Source organism: Micromesistius poutassou, assembly GCF_964030765.1.
Source record: "Micromesistius poutassou genome assembly, chromosome: 3".
Lineage (NCBI taxonomy): Eukaryota > Metazoa > Chordata > Actinopteri > Gadiformes > Gadidae > Micromesistius > Micromesistius poutassou.
Genome location: NC_140273.1, coordinates 2,912,477 through 2,927,855, shown reverse-complemented (window position 1 = coordinate 2,927,855; position 15,379 = coordinate 2,912,477). Strand labels below are relative to the sequence as shown.

At 48.5% G+C, this 15,379-nt stretch overlaps 2 protein-coding genes and 2 non-coding genes across 6 annotated transcripts in view; 3 read left to right on the top strand and 1 right to left on the bottom strand.

Annotated features, from left to right (window-relative positions):
* Position 1: 1 nt before the first annotated feature.
* On the top strand, positions 2 to 217 carry LOC311341375 (small nucleolar RNA U3). The gene has a single exon (XR_014633310.1). It is a non-coding gene; the product is annotated as a small nucleolar RNA U3 (small nucleolar RNA).
* Positions 218 to 1,229: 1,012 nt separating this feature from the next.
* LOC311341407 (small nucleolar RNA U3) lies at positions 1,230 to 1,445 on the top strand. The gene has a single exon (XR_014633339.1). It is a non-coding gene; the product is annotated as a small nucleolar RNA U3 (small nucleolar RNA).
* Positions 1,446 to 3,015: 1,570 nt separating this feature from the next.
* On the top strand, positions 3,016 to 10,191 carry vps37a (VPS37A subunit of ESCRT-I). Of its 3 annotated transcripts, none has more exons than XM_084465148.1 (13): positions 3,016 to 3,163; positions 3,315 to 3,466; positions 5,244 to 5,318; positions 5,434 to 5,551; positions 6,045 to 6,148; positions 6,848 to 7,055; positions 7,511 to 7,581; positions 7,734 to 7,861; positions 8,238 to 8,296; positions 8,393 to 8,461; positions 9,003 to 9,146; positions 9,323 to 9,408; positions 9,486 to 10,191. In XM_084465148.1, exons 2-12 carry the CDS (start codon positions 3,357 to 3,359, stop codon positions 9,398 to 9,400), a joined length of 1,164 nt encoding a protein of 387 aa, XP_084321274.1. In that variant the 5' UTR covers positions 3,016 to 3,163; positions 3,315 to 3,356; the 3' UTR covers positions 9,401 to 9,408; positions 9,486 to 10,191. The 3 variants fall into 3 exon arrangements, with proteins under 3 accessions (XP_084321274.1, XP_084321273.1, XP_084321272.1); XM_084465147.1 differs by having other exon boundaries at positions 3,016 to 3,179; positions 9,490 to 10,191; XM_084465146.1 differs by having other exon boundaries at positions 3,016 to 3,179.
* A 1,620-nt stretch (positions 10,192 to 11,811) lies between these two features.
* Positions 11,812 to 15,379, bottom strand: part of LOC311340478 (phosphatidylinositol-3-phosphate phosphatase MTMR7-like) — a gene marked incomplete at its 5' end in the record, with an annotated part of 4,159 nt that continues 591 nt past the window's right edge. The window contains 4 exons of the mRNA XM_084465363.1: positions 11,812 to 12,227; positions 13,447 to 13,573; positions 13,767 to 13,901; positions 14,273 to 14,544. Coding sequence (XP_084321489.1) covers positions 11,868 to 12,227; positions 13,447 to 13,573; positions 13,767 to 13,901; positions 14,273 to 14,544 — 894 coding nt within the window. The 3' untranslated portion in view covers positions 11,812 to 11,867. The remainder of the gene's footprint in view (positions 12,228 to 13,446; positions 13,574 to 13,766; positions 13,902 to 14,272; positions 14,545 to 15,379) is intronic.

Sequence of the window (15,379 nt, the reverse complement as noted above, 5' to 3'; positions counted from 1 at the left end):
TAAGATCATACTTTCAGGGATCATTTCTATAGTTTTTGACTTGCGAAATATCGTACGAAAGTGATCGGTTACTCTAACCATGATGAAGAGTACTGATGTTCCCTTCTGAGCGCGAAGCGGGCAGCGAGTAATGATTTATTTCATCTGCTCCTTGTCATTGATGACCGTTCCTTGCTCCCTAGTGGAGCCTGGAGGTAGGGAACATGATCAGAGTGGTTAGATCTACATATTGTCTAATATAATTATCTTATCATGATGTCTTCTGATTGTGATATTAAAGGGCCGTGGCTTTATAACCTAGTATAAATCGTTACTTAACTCAATGTGCAGGTTTATCGTGTTGTCGACAGTGTGAAGTTATCTGCATTGCAGGTTTACTTTAGGTTTTTCAGCTAGAAAGAGAGCCTAAACGCATTTTTACAGTATAATGAAAGTACTATACACACGCGGAATATGGAATGACGGCACAATAGCAGTAGCCTATGCATCTGAATTGCGTGTGCTCTTTAATACTTAGTAGGATTTTATATATAGGAAGCATTCCGGACACGATTTATATTATGTCACTATGTTGCGCATTTCATATACAACATCACTCATAATAACGTTCATACAGAACGACGACAACGTTTCTAACTGATAAAAAAAGTATGCCAAATTGCCCCGAGCCTTAACCTTCCTTGCCTACAACTCGGGTTAAAAGCACATTGTCTAAAAACCGCATGGTGATCTATCGGATCTGAAACGGGGGTGTGTCACCATGCTGTCAACATACAAATGGGAAGGGTTTTACAACCGCACCAGTTGTGCTACCGTGAACGCTTCCCCTCTTTACATCAATGGTTCCTCCTGTAGGTGTTGGCAGTCTATCTACGTTTTACCGCGGCCCTTTTATTGTGCTCATTCAATCAATAGTCAATCCTAATATATTTTGTCAATTACTAAAAAGAAAATGGCAAGCTGGGTAACGTTGTCTTTTAGTTAATCAGATATCTTTATAGTCTGTCTCAGTTTACTTGATCCTTCCAAATGCATTGTGGGTATTGGAAATATGTAAGAGTATAGTACTTTTTTCTCTTTAAGAAATAGACTATTAACTTGACATGACTAATGTACCATTTTTAGAATACCTATATTGTATCCGTATCAGATGTTTGAAAATTTGGGAGAACCCTGAGTGAGAAAGACTTTCCCATGAATGGGTTCCCGTCCGCGCCCGTTCAAACCTTAAGATCATACTTTCAGGGATCATTTCTATAGTCTTTGACTTGAGAAATATCGTACGAAAGTGATCGGTTACTCTAACCACGATGAAGAGTACTGATGTTCCCTTCTGAGCGCGAAGCGGGCAGCGAGTAATGATTTATTTCATACGCTCCATGTCATTGATGACCGTTCCTTGCTCCCTAGTGGAGCCTGGAGGTAGGGAACATGATCAGAGTGGTTAGATCTACATATTGTACAAAGTAAGATACACGGCTACTTGTAAATTCATGGTTTGAATCTGCGTAAGTCTTTCCTTCAATCTAGCATAATCCGATATTTTTCGGGGCGTATGTGTCCGTTTTACTTTAACTATGATTTTATTACTCATAAACATATAGTAACTAGGTTAAATTTATGATAAACTTGAAACATACATCTAATTAATTGGTATTTTTCCAGCACTGTCTATAGTTATATAGACGATTATAACCGTCGTTGTTTGTTAAACGTTAGACAATGGTAGGGCAAATGTCACTGCTGTGGACTCCGAGGTCTAACAGGGGATTCACTTGCACTATATGGCATGCCTTGTGGCCAGAGGGGTTTGGGTCCCGGTCGGCCCTGTCCCAGCGGATGACGCATACATGAGAGCAGGCAGATGGGTGAAAAAAGGTGCTCATCATCAACTTTGATGTAGGCAGACTGAATGGACACTAATCGTCCTGTATTGCTTTAATTCTTATTTATAACAAAAACTTGATATAATTGTTTGTCTGACTGGTCATAGGATTTGGGCTACTGATAGCTAATGAGAATTGAATTGAGTGAATTGACCACCAGACCACCAAGTTGGCTGCTTTCCCCTTTCCCTTTTGACATTGACCTACATGCCCATCAAGTGGTACAGGTCTTTTTTTTACATTAACGTTGACCTAACATCGCTGTATTATAATCAGCTGTTATTCACTGTACTGTAGGGCCTAGCTGTCGATACCAATTGTAATTGTAGGGATTATTATTATTTTAATTGTTCCCTGCTTTGAAAAACAACTACTACACCTACACATTGTATTTACTCATTGTATTACACATTTGAATTTACTATACATAGCTTGTCCATGTGAGGGAGCCAATGTCATTCAGTTGGTAGTTACAACACTTTAACCACTAGGCGCTGACGTTGTGGATATATTTTTTCATCAAAAAATAATGATAGATGTAGTGCGAGTTTACTTGCCTGTAAGGAAGGACATGTACGGTGTACCTATAGGACTACTAAATCAGATCATTTTGCACTCGGCGATAAAAACACTAAAATAACTAATGAATGAATTTACTTTACATACAAGTAGTGCAATTGTCCTTGATTGGGTATTTTAAAATATAAGTACTGTTTCCGTTGTTAACCAATTGGTTTTACTTTTCTGCACGAAAAGCGTTCAACAAATAACCTTAGTTTTACATTTTAAATTTCAAATGTGAGTTGATTAATGAATATATCGGTACAACTGTTTTAATCGTGTTAGACAGAGTGTGTGTGGCTCTGGACATACCGTTCTCACTGGTTTCTCCAAAAGGCGTCACCCAGTGTCACGTATGTTCTCTAGGCGATCAGCTGCAGCGTGTTGTTATTATAATTTTTTACATTTAATGTATTTTCTCATAATCGTGATTGCTGAATGACCTCACAAGCCAGCAACAACGTTCTGACTACGAACCGCTTGTTTGAAAGTGTGTTCATTGTAAGAAAATCTGAACGTTATTTTGTTTTGTGACGACTTTTCGTTTTCATGACGTAGGACGTAAACAAGTTGACCAGAGGAGCTTCTGGTCCCCGTTTTGCGCGTGTAGCTTTTGATTATTACGATGACTATATTCCTTAAATGCCCGGGGAGGAGAAACCGAACTGCTGCTTGAGTCGAACATTTGGGAGTAATCGTATCTGGCCTTGTTAAAGGTAAACGTTTAAAAAGGTGAGAGAGAGTCGAACTGGAGAGAACAAAGCTAACTATGCTAACAGGCTGTTAACAGCGGTTAGCATTACACCCGATTTATTTTCACTTTTGTTGTTCTTCTACGACTCCCGTCTCTTCCCCATCGACCTTTAGCCGCCCACCCCGTGTGTCCAGGCCGTAGTCCGCCAGGGGAGGATGAACTGGTTGTTTTCCTCGGGTAAAGGCTCCGGAGCTATGCCCGCGCTCAGCGGGTTGCAGCAACAGAGACAGCGGCAAATCGAGTCGCTCCGAGCGGCTCACTCAAGGTAACACCGGCTTGCTAAAGACCACTGGGGTGGCATCTTTGACATATTTATACTTGCATGTTTAAAGTATGTCAAACATGTTTTTCCTCTTACAACTACCTTTGAATGCAGCCAAAATGTATCAATTTGACCAACGTTACAGTAAACATTTATCAGACAAGATGAGGATGAGGTAGACAGGGAATCGAACTCCTAAACCTGGCAGTGTTAATGCCTTGCTCTACCAGTTCAGCCCATCAGCCGGACAGGGTCACGAGTGTCAAGCAAGAACCTATTGTTTGTTTGTGAGCATTTTACCAAGTCTGTCAAGTAAGAAGAGCGAGACATAGTAGGGACCGGTGACCCCCAATGTTGCTGCTGTCCAGCCATTAACTTCGGTCTAAAGTACCTCCTGATGTCTGCTACTGATAGCCAGGTTTTTCTGCTCTTGGATCAGACCAGCTTGTATCCAAATGTAGTGCTAGCTATAGCTTCTAGCGTGCCGATTAAACCATGTGCGGATACACAGTGAACATGCAACTAGCAGAGGAGATTAAAGCGTTATCTATTGTTTATTAGAGTTCAAGTCAGGCTAATCCCTCCTCAGTCCCAGACGTCCTGCAGACAGTGCGGAGCAGAGACCTTAGCTACCGTACAGTGTGCAGGAATGTCGTTGTTGTGCTTGTAATATAGGTTTGATATTGAGAAACTGGAACACATATTGCCGGTTAGGGTTTCTATATACTACAGTAATATCGTGAAGCTTATATTGATGGGCAAAAATAACGGACACATTACATTACGAATATAGTCAACCCTGGGTCCGAACCTAACGAACACACCACACATTCAAGAGGGTCAAGATGACCCTCGAGCCCCCCTATCAGTCACAGCTGGTTAGAAGGGACACACATATCACACAGAAAGACAACACAACCCGGAGGCTCAGGGACAAGAGAACCCTCTATAACCCACACAAAGTCTACCACACACACCTGGCTAGGAAAGATACTATAAGTTTCACATGCACCGGATCACGGGTGCTCTTCTGAAGCAGAACATCCACGGAGGCGAAGCTCCAGACGACCTCAGTGCTGTTAGGGGACGTAGAATATTCGATCTCTCGCACTTTATGAATCCGTATTACCTTTGCCACTTTACTCAATAAATCCGAGGCCCTTGTGCTGACAGACTTTATCACCTCTCCGTCTCATTTTATCTGGTCAAGTAACTAGGCAGACTATTTTTCCCAACAATATCCTGCCATGTGCTTATACACTTGGTCAAGCCCCGTCGGCGTGGAACTAAACAACTGTTTATACTCCTAACAGATAATAAGTTCTACACATAGGATCTTTATCTTCTCTACAGTCGATGTAATGATAACGTAGCGTGCTCTGTCAGTAAGACTGCAGAGATGGGGACGTACATTTGAATCTCTTTTTTTTATTCTGCTATGGTCCTGCACTGTTGCCCGTCTGGGTTTACTAAAGTGCCGTCTGATCCCTGAAGGTGGTGGATGAACACTTAATGATCTATGTGTGCCTGGGAAAGGTTCTTGAAGGGCCAATATTTTACCACCTGGTGTGAGGTTGATCAGCCATTACAAGCCCTCCCACAACCTACCCTCCAGGGACGTCACAAGTCGGTGTGTAGTCTGGAGGGAGGGTAGAGGGTAGGTTTGACAAGGCTTTTAACGGCTGATCCACGTGACACCTGGTGGTAAAGGGAGACCCTGTGGGCCAGCGTCCAGGTGAGTTTGTGTGGCGGGCCATGGGCTGACTGTGTTTCCCTGCAGTCTGACGGAGATCCAGAAGGATGTGGAGTACAGGATCCCCTTCACCGTCAACAACTCTACTATCAGCGTCAACATGTGAGTGACCTTCAAACCCAGCCTCCGCCACGCCAGCGGCAGAATGTCTCCACATGTGTTTGTCGGGGTGCTGATGCTCTCTCTCCCGCTCTCCCCCTCCCTCCCCCTCCTGCAGCTTGCTGCCCCCCCAGTTCCCCCAGGAAAAGCCGGTGGTCAGCGTCTATCCGCCGGTGGGACACCACCTAGTGGACAGCAACAACGGCACCATGGTCACCAGCCCCCTCCTCACCAACGTAAGGACACCCCCACCTTCGACCAATCAGAAGGAGCCGTTTCAGTTTGGGTTGTTGTGTAGTGAGTCAGTAAGCGGCACAGAATGTAGCTCTAGTGCGCTTAGAGGGGCAAAGAGCAATACGACTATCCAATAGGGGATCAACAGGAAGTAAGGTTGTGATCGTAAGGAAGTTTGGTTGTGATCGACAGTTCGGCTGTGACCTGGCTGTGTGTTTCAGTTGCACCCAGACCTGGATGTGCGTTTCAGTTTGGAACGCACCCAGACCTGGATGTGTGTTTCAGTTTGGAACGCACCCAGACCTGGATGTGCGTTTCAGTTTGGAACGCACCCAGACCTGGATGTGTGTTTCAGTTTGGAATGCACCCAGACCTGGATGTGCGTTTCAGTTTGGAACGCACCCAGACCTGGATGTGCGTTTCAGTTTGGAACGCACCCAGACCTGGATGTGTGTTTCAGTTTGGAACGCAACCTTATCTGGATGTGTGTTTCAGTTCGGGATGCACTCTGACCTGGGGAAGGTGGTCCAGAGTCTCCTGGACGAGTTCTGGAAGAGTCCTCCAGCCCTGATGACCGACGGCAACGGCAGCTTCCCCTAGTGAGTGCATGCAAGCACACACACACACACGCATGCACATACACATGCGCGTGCACATGCACAGAAACACACACACAAATAAAACATCTACAGGCACACATCAATTTATCTTCCCATGAGCACATTAGCAATGCTGAGCCTTCCATTTATACGCTAACCACATTGTCACGGCTCTCCTGACTGACTGCTTTGTCCCTTCTGAGACCATCACTCATGTGAAGGGGTTGGGGGGAACGATCTGCGTAAGATCGTTATATTCTATGATTCTGAATCGAATCACATTCACAACCTCCAAAAAGTCTTGTTTTTGTGTGTTTACATTATTCCAATCAGTCGATGTATAACCTTTTTTGACCTTTTTCAAACATAAATACGACGTTGTCTTACAGACTTTACTTTACTTTGACTTTACTTTACTAATTTGCCACAACACATTTTCTTAGCACGCAGTGGAGTGGAGTAGATCCTGAAATTAGCACCGTGAAGTACTGAATCAAGAATCGATTTTGCATTGAATCCTGACCTCAAAGAATCAAAAGCGATCAAACAGAATCTGTTCTCCCTCAGAACCTCTGATTGCACCAGAGCTGGCCTCCTCAGTCACATTACTGATGTGTTCGAATATGTTTCTGGCGGGGCTCGTCTGATTGGCCAGATGATTGATCCCCCTCCCTCCGTTCTTCTTCTCCTCATCCTCAGCAACATGTACAAGCCAGCCGCCATGGCCCCCTACCCCACCCCGTCCTTCCACTACGGCCCCCGGCCCCTGGGGCCTGGCGTGGCCCCCCCCCCTCCCTCGGCCATGCCTCATCATGGGGGAGAGGTGGGCCGCGGGCCCCCAGGGGCCCCGGCCCCCTACGGCCTGATAACGGACCTCCCGCTGGCCGTACCCACCGGAGACTCACAGGTAGGACGGCTGCTCCCTGCCAGAGGCTCGGTACCAGAGGCCCGGTACCAGAGACCTCAGTACCAGAGGCCCGGTACCAGACCTCGGTACCAGACCTCAGTACCAGTGGCCCGGTACCAGACCTCGGTACCAGACCTCAGTACCATAGACCTCAGTACCAGTGGCCCGGTACCAGACCTCAGTACCATAGACCTCAGTACCAGACCTCGGTACCAGAGGCCTCAGTACCAGACCTCGGTACCAGAGGCCTCAGTACCAGAGGCCCGGTACCAGACCTCTGTACCAGAGACCTCAGTACTAGTGACCTCAGTACCAGTGGCCCGGTACCAGACCTCAGTACCATAGACCTCAGTACCAGAGACCTCAGTACCAGACATCAGAACCAGAGGCCCGGTACCAGAGACCTCAGTACCAGAGGCCTGGTACCAGACACTCAACTGCTCATTGTGTTGCAGGCTGGGGTGAACGGACACGTGTACAAGATGCCCGACATCCCAGAGATCTTCCCTGAACTCTCTGACTTGAGGTAGGCTTTCTCCCTCACGGTCCGCCCGGACCAGAACCCTACTGCTTTACAGTCAGACAGGTGGACCGACAGACAGACAGACAGAGGAAGGCAGACACATATATTGTGTGTGTGACTATATTTTGTGTGTTCATATATTTTGTGTGTGTCAGTGTGTCCCAGCTGAAGCAGCTGTCTGAGGAAGAGGACGTTTTGCTGAGTTTCTCCGTCACGCTGCCGCAGCTCAAACTGGTCTCCAGTGACAAGGAGGACCTGGTCTCGAGCATCGTGGCTGTGGCCAGTGAGTAGCTCCCCCCTTCACCACACCTCCACCTCAACATATTGATCCACCATCATACCTGAATATGGACCTGAATACAGAACTATGTTATATGTTCTATTATGTTAAGATGTGAACATTGGAGGTTGCCTTTAATAAAGAAGAATCTCTAGTCAGAATACGCTTTACCATACTGACTACAGAGCCTTCTATAGCCGGATAAAGTAGAGTATACTGACTACAGATCCTTCTATAGCCGGATAAAGTAGAGTATACTGACTACAGATCCTTCCATAGCAGGGGAAAGTAGAGTATAGTAGAGTATACAGACTACAGAGCCTTCCATGGCAGGGTTAAGTAGAGTATACTGACAGATCTTTTCTTCTTTTCCCGCCAGAGAAAAACCTTCAGATGGAGCCACAGCTGGAGGGAAAGAGACAAGAAATGCTGTACAAGGTACACACACACACACACACGCACACGCACACGCACACGCACACACACACACACCACCTGTAAGTCTGGCAGTACGACCTCCTGTCTGTCTTACAGTACGACCAGCTGACCCAGATGAAGATGGCCTTTGAGACCAAGTTGCAGCGTCAGCACGAGCTCAGTGAGGTAGGAGAGGCCTCTACCGTCCCTCTGTCATGTATCCATCCATCTCTCTATCACCCACTAACATCCCCTTTTTCTCCCTCCATCGTCTATCCCTCTGTCATATATCCATTGCTCTATCTGCCTCTATCATTCATCCATCCCTCTATCTGCATCCATCACTCTATCATCCACTAACATCCCCTTTTCCGCCTCTCTCATCCATCCCTCTATCAGCCTCTATCATCAACCCCTCTATCTGCCTCCAATGTGTAATGGAAGGTCTGAATGGAGCTCTTGTTCTGTGTTTGGTATAATTGGGGGGTCCTGGATTCTGAACTGAGCGGCGCTATGGCAACGCACTGGGATTGTGATACGACTCCAGTCGCCACCATGTCGTCATTGGTAGCTTGACAGTGTCTGTATATTTGGCACTCGTTTTGACGTGTGTGTGTGTGTGTGTGTGTGTGTGTGTGTGTGTGTGTGTGTGTGTGTGTGTGTGTGTGTGTGTGTGTGTGTGTGTGTGTGTGTGTGTGTGTGTGTGTGTGTGTGTGTGTGTGCACAGAGCTGCAGTGTGAGTGCTCTGCAGGCTCGGGTCAAGGTGTCGGCCCACCAGGCGGAGGAGGAGTCGGAGGAGACGGCTGACCACTTCCTGGAGGGACGCAGCGACATCGACGACTTCCTGTCCAGCTTCATGGAGAAGAGAACAGTGAGTCTGCTGTAGTGAGGAGCTACTGTGGTCTACTGTAGCTGCCCTGTTACCAACTCACTGTGTGTGTGTGTGTGTGTGTGTGTGTGTGTGTGTGTGTGTGTGTGTGTGTGTGTGTGTGTGTGTGTGTGTGTGTGTGTGTGTGTGTGTGTGTGTGTGTGTGTGTCCCCGTCCAGCTGTGCCACAGCAGGAGGGCTAAAGAGGAGAAGTTGCAACAGTCCATAAACACACACGGACCGTTCCCCAGCATCTAACACACTAGGTAACACACACACACACACACACACACACCAGGTAGCACAGAATTGAGTGCTAACTTTTTGTTGTCCCTCTTTCAAGTCAGCTGGCGGAGGAAGAGGAAGAGGAGGAGAGGAAGAACACTACGCCAGCCAGCCCCAAACCCCCCAAAGAGGGGGAGAGAGAGAGAGAGGTGGCGATGGAGGGAGGAAGGGAGGGAGAGAGATGATAAGGGGGTGAGAGGGAGACGGTGAGGGGGGTGGTTAAGGAGAGAGAGGCAAGGAAAAGGAGAGGAAGAGAGTCCACTTCTTGGGTTTCCCTGTAAACAACAGTTCTGTGACCTTTTGACCTGTAGAATCAGAGCTTCTAGTGAGTGAGGAGAGGTTCAGCTAGGAGGCACTTCCTCTCACCTTCTCACCTTGGTCCTCCGGAGGAGACACACAACGAGGGTTGTCTTTACAAGCTCCTTCACTGCCTGACCCCGGCCCCCCCCCCCCCACTCCCCGTTAGCGGCCTGCAGGGCGGGGGGGGGGGGTGTCACCCCCCCCTGTGGACCACCCCCCCCCCCCCCCCTGCGGATTACATCCTGGGGGTCAGCGTGGGGTCACGGAGCATGATGATGAGGGTGATTTTCGGAAATGATTAGAAAGGAACAGCTTTGATGAAGTACTGCACAATGCAAGGGCGGAACAGTCCTGATACTGTATTTAAGTGTTGATAATTATAGACTTTATTGTGACCCAAGGACTCGGACAACCTTGTATTATACACTTATTTAAATGTTGGGGTAATAAAACATTTAGAATAACGTGCTGTGTTTGTCATTTGACCCTCCCGCCTAGTCAGAGACATCGCCCCCTCCATGTGAACCCACAGGTAGGGACTGTATCGCAGGTACTGATTAATTATCAATTAACAAAGACTTTCACTTCAATTGAACCGGTTGAACTACCAGCAACTCAGCCTACCAGTCAAAGCCCTGAGCCCACGAAACTAAAAACTAGGTTGAAACACAGGGTAAACATATTGCACTAAGGAAGAAGGGCAGGATAAGTATCTTTTGTTCCCATGTTGTTAACATGTTGTCGTGGGTAGCTCCAGTAATTCACCACTTGGTGACTCAGAGTGAAAGGGCTGTTATCGCCCCCAGTTATTTTTCTTGTTCTGTCTAGCTTTGCATTTACCACTTCAGTCACGTGGTTTGGTAGTTAGCAAACGATACATTGGTGACATGAAGCCAAAGGGTTTTTCTCTTGAGTGGAAAAAAATAACAGGTTTAGGTTAAGACCGCTTTTTTTTAATCTCAGCCACTCTACTTCATAAACTACAGAAACGTCCCATTCACTTTGTTTCATGATTTTCAACCTCACAACATTTGAGAAATGAACAAAGGCAGCTTAAAATATGTTTTCTTACAAGTAATAATACAGGTCCAAAAACAACAATACTGATAGGTCCGGTTTGTTCTGGTGCACATAGGACTTAGTCCCAGACCAGGACCTGCATCCCTGTGGTCCAGCTGGTACGGCCGGTGGCAGCTGGCTCACCGCCGCGTCTCTTAGAACCCGTAGCCTGGCGTTAGCCTCCAGGCTACAGACCTCAGGTCAGATTATCCATCGCTCCCTCCGCTTGTATCTTTGTAATAAATAATACAACCTCCCATGTTAAAAAAAAACCAATAATAATAAAACATCCTTGAGTAAAATACAGCGCCATGTTTGTCATGGTGAGCAAAACAAACCGACTTGAGATAAATGTAAGTGAGCGGCGGCGTTGATCTCATCCGAGGACAGCAGGACAGTACGAGGTGGTCCGGTACCAGCAGAGGTTCAGCGGTGGACACCGGTAGAAGAGGTACCTGGTTCTAGACAGTAGTATAAGTGGTAGTAGATGTGCAGAACTAGACCGTACAATGCAGGGTATCCAGTTATTGACTAGTGTAGTGTAGGAGCTCCCAGTACTACAGAGTGGTAGTATTAAGACTAGTAGAGAGGGTCCCAGGTACTAGGGAGTGATAGTATTAAGACTAGTATAGAGGGTACTAGGGAATGGTAGTATTAAGACTAGTAAAGATGGTCCCAGGTACTAGGGAGTGGTAGTATTGATGGTACTAGGGAGTGGTAGCATTTAGACTAGCAGAGACTGGGTCATACGCAGGGATCCGGACCGTACCACCAGGGGTTATGTCAGTGTGTCCGTGGGTCCGGACCAGCGCACACTCACGGAAGGGAGGGTACCCCAAGGGGGTCCTATATAGTAGTACACCCGGTACTGAAGACAGACGTTAAGGTAGGCTTCCAGTAGTAGACTGGGTATGTAAGGTTTGCAGGAGTATTTGAAGTACTAGTTGTTGGTATACAGGGTACCGCAGTACTAGAAGGTAGTATTTGTAGTATTAGTACGCTGCGGGGGGGGGGGGGGGGGGGGGGGCTGAGTTCAGGATCAGTTTTAATATACAAGCAACGCTGTGATTGGACGCGCCGGTCAGTCCGAGCTGAGGCCCGCCTCCTCTCCGTCCGGCCCCCCGATGACCTCGTCGCCAGCGCTGAGGTCGGCCACGCCCGACTCCAGGTCGCTGGACAGGTCGTCGGGGTCACGACCTTTCCCTGACCCCGGTGGCTCTAGGGGGAGGCAGAGATCGGCAGCCGGCCGTCGGGGCTTCTGATTGGCTGGTTCAGAGGCACGGCGGGAGGAGCCGTGGTTCTGTGCTTGGCTGGTGATTGGATAGAAGTACGTAGTGGGCGGGTCCGGCCCGCTGTATCGCAGCTGTGATTGGTTAATCTTCCTCTTGGGTACCTCCACCTTCTGGTAGCTGATTGACTCCCCGGTCAGGGCTGCCAGTCGCTGCAGGAGGGAGGAGGGAGGGAGGAGGGATTAGGATGAAGACCTTCAGCTAGGGGTCTGGTGTCATGGTCCTCAATACATACTGTCTGTAGAGGATCAATATGTATAGCTGGAGCCCTAGTGAGATCAATACACGAGGATCAATATGTATAGGTAGAGCCCTAGTGAGATCACTATGTGGATCAATATGTATAGACGGAGCTGGATCAATACATGTGGGAAGAGATCTAGTCCTGATGGGTCCTGTGTTCTCTGAGGAGCTGGACTTGGTGGTTGAGTCTTGGTCTGCTGGACCCGGTCTCTGATGGGGGTTCTGGGGACCTTGTTCAAAGAGTTCGGAAAGTTCCCTCCGAACCGAAGGAGAACCAAACGTGGGGTTGGAGCGAGACCTGCCCACCGCCGGACGTACAGAACGCCTCTGACTCCTGGGAGACCCTCCCCTTCTCTAAGGGGGCGGGGCTTAGCTGCTGTTCAGCTCCTCCTCGGTCGCTATTCGCTGCCATCAGATTTGGGTGTAGCTATAATGATTGATTGACGGTACCTGGTCACCTAAAACCACCAGTAACAATTAACACAATTTACAATATAATTTAGTCCCTACTTAATAAAAAAGTGCATTTGAGTCACAATCTGAACCAGGATCAATCCATATCACTACTGTGTAACATCACGGCATCACTCCTGGGGAATCAAACCCAGTACCTGTCGGTTAGCACCCTAACCCTTAACCCCAGGTTAGCCCTAACCCTAACCCTTAACCCCAGGTTAGTCCTAATCCTAACCCTTAACCCCAGGTTAGCCCTAACCCTAACCCTTAACCCCAGGTTAGCCCTAACCCAAACCCTTAACCCCAGGTTAGCCCTAACCCTACCCCTTAACCCCAGGTTAGCCCTAACCCTTAACCCCAGGTTAGCCCTAACCTTAACCCAAACCCTTAACCCCAGGTTAGCCCTAACCCTTAACCCCAGGTTAGCCCTAACCCTAACCCTTAACCCCAGGTTAGCCCTAACCCTAACCCTTAACCCCAGGTTAACCCTAACCCTTACCACTCAACTATCCTGATCCCCAATGATCCTTTTAACTGTGATACTCTCCCATTCCCCCTGTCACTCAGAGGCGGACCATCGGACTGGAGGCGGAGTTTTAAATAGAGGGGGCGTGTCTTTGTGTGTTGTATGCCTTGTCTGGAGCCCAGTGGGGCGGGTCCTCCGGCCGCTACCTCCTGCTGATTGGCCAGCTCCCGCTCCAGCTGCTGGGACCCCTCCCTCACGGTGGACAGGAAGTCAGCGGGCGTCTGGGCCGGGGGGGCGGGCGTCTCAGCCGGGCTGTACAGACCCTTCCACATCCTGGGAGGAACACAACGGTAGCCAATCGGTGAAGCTCTTCTGTTACTGCTAATATTGGCTAACAGATGTGTGTGTGTGTGTGTGTGTGTGTGTGTGTGTGTGTGTGTGTGTGTGTGTGTGTGTGTGTGTGTGTGTGTGTGTGTGTGTGTGTGTGTGTGTGTGTGTGTGTGTGTGTGTGTGTGTGGTGACTGACTTGAAGCAGTAGGGGGTGGTGTTGGGCCTCAGGACCCCTTGGGTCTGGCCCTGCTCCGCCCGGTACAGAGGGTTCCAGTACTTCTCCCGGTCCCTCCACAGCCGGCTCCACACCGAGAAGGTCCTCTCCTGTAGCCTGCACACACACACACACGCACGCACGCGCACACGCACACACACACACACACACACACACACACACACACACACACACGCAAGGCAGACAAGTATTAAGAATGAATTAATAGATCTGTGTGTTGTGTGTCTTTTGTGTGTGTGTGTGTGTGTGTGTGTGTGTCTGCTTGGGCGCCTCTGTTTGTGTTGTGTTTGTGTGAGTGTGTGCATGTCTGCGTGCCAGTGTCTGCGTGCGTGCGTGTGTGTGTGTGTGTGTGTGTGAATGTCTGTGTGAGTGTCTGTGTGTGTGTGTGTGTGTGTGTAAATGTCTGTGTGAGTGTCTGTGCGTGTGTGTGCGTACGTGTGCGCGTACGTGCGTGCGTGCGCTCTGACCTCAGCGAGCGGCGCTCCTTCTCGCTGTTCCCCAGGAAGGTGCCGTCCTGGCAGGAGTAGGCGTGGCTCCGCAGGTCTATCAGGAAGCGCTCGTTGAACTGGAAGGCGCAGGGGAACTGCTGGGCCAGCTGCCACAGGACCTCCAGGAACTGGTCCAGGACCGGCGAGACCTCCCGGGGGTCCCCGTCCAGGTGCCCGTACCTGGCCCCCCCACCCCGACACAAACACCGGTTACTAGGCAACCACCTACACGCCCCCAACACAAACACTGGTTACTCGGTGACCACCTGTACCCCCCTGACACGTACACCGGTTACTAGGCAACCACCTGCAACCCTCACATACGTCTGTTACTATGCAATCACATCACATCATCATCATATTTTCCCTCTTGCACACTAGTGGCCTAGGGGTGCTGTCACGTATTGGACGGGTCTTAGTGGTGTTATGTAGTCTCTCGTTTGACAGCTTGTAGCTCCAGTCCAGGGTCGTTGCATCGGGACTATGTGTTTGAAGATGACATTCTGTTAGGTGCATTCTTTCTTTCAAATCCCCCTCGCACCATCTTCCTGAGAAAACCATGCCAGTTGACTTCTCTTTTTTTTTCAGTTGACCCTCGGATAGACTCCAAGCTTGTATGCTGTATAAGAGGCGTGATCTTACACATGTTTACCCGAGTGTCTAGTTGTATTCGCTTGTCAGTAAGAATGTGCTTCAATTCATTCTATTTTTGGAAGGCAGAGCCAATTCTTGCATGAAGGAATGACATGTTGTTATCTGAGTTTGTGATTCTTGATCTTCTTTTGACCGAGGGAAACTATGCTTTCCTGCACCATCAATGCTGTGTCAGTATTGAACACCATTGTCTCTTGTCTTGTCATATGACATCTGTAACCCAAACCGCTTGAGTGTTTTATCATAGATGGTGAGTATCTGCAATCAAGTTGGCAAATACAACCTGGTCCTCGGCATAGATTAGCTCGGTGATGTTATCACAAACCATGGGCTGGTGTTTTTTGGCATAGCTCTCTCGGTGAGACCTCGTTAGGGATGTTATACTCGTATATTACGTGCCACTCACCTGCACGCCCCCCCCCCCCCCCCCCC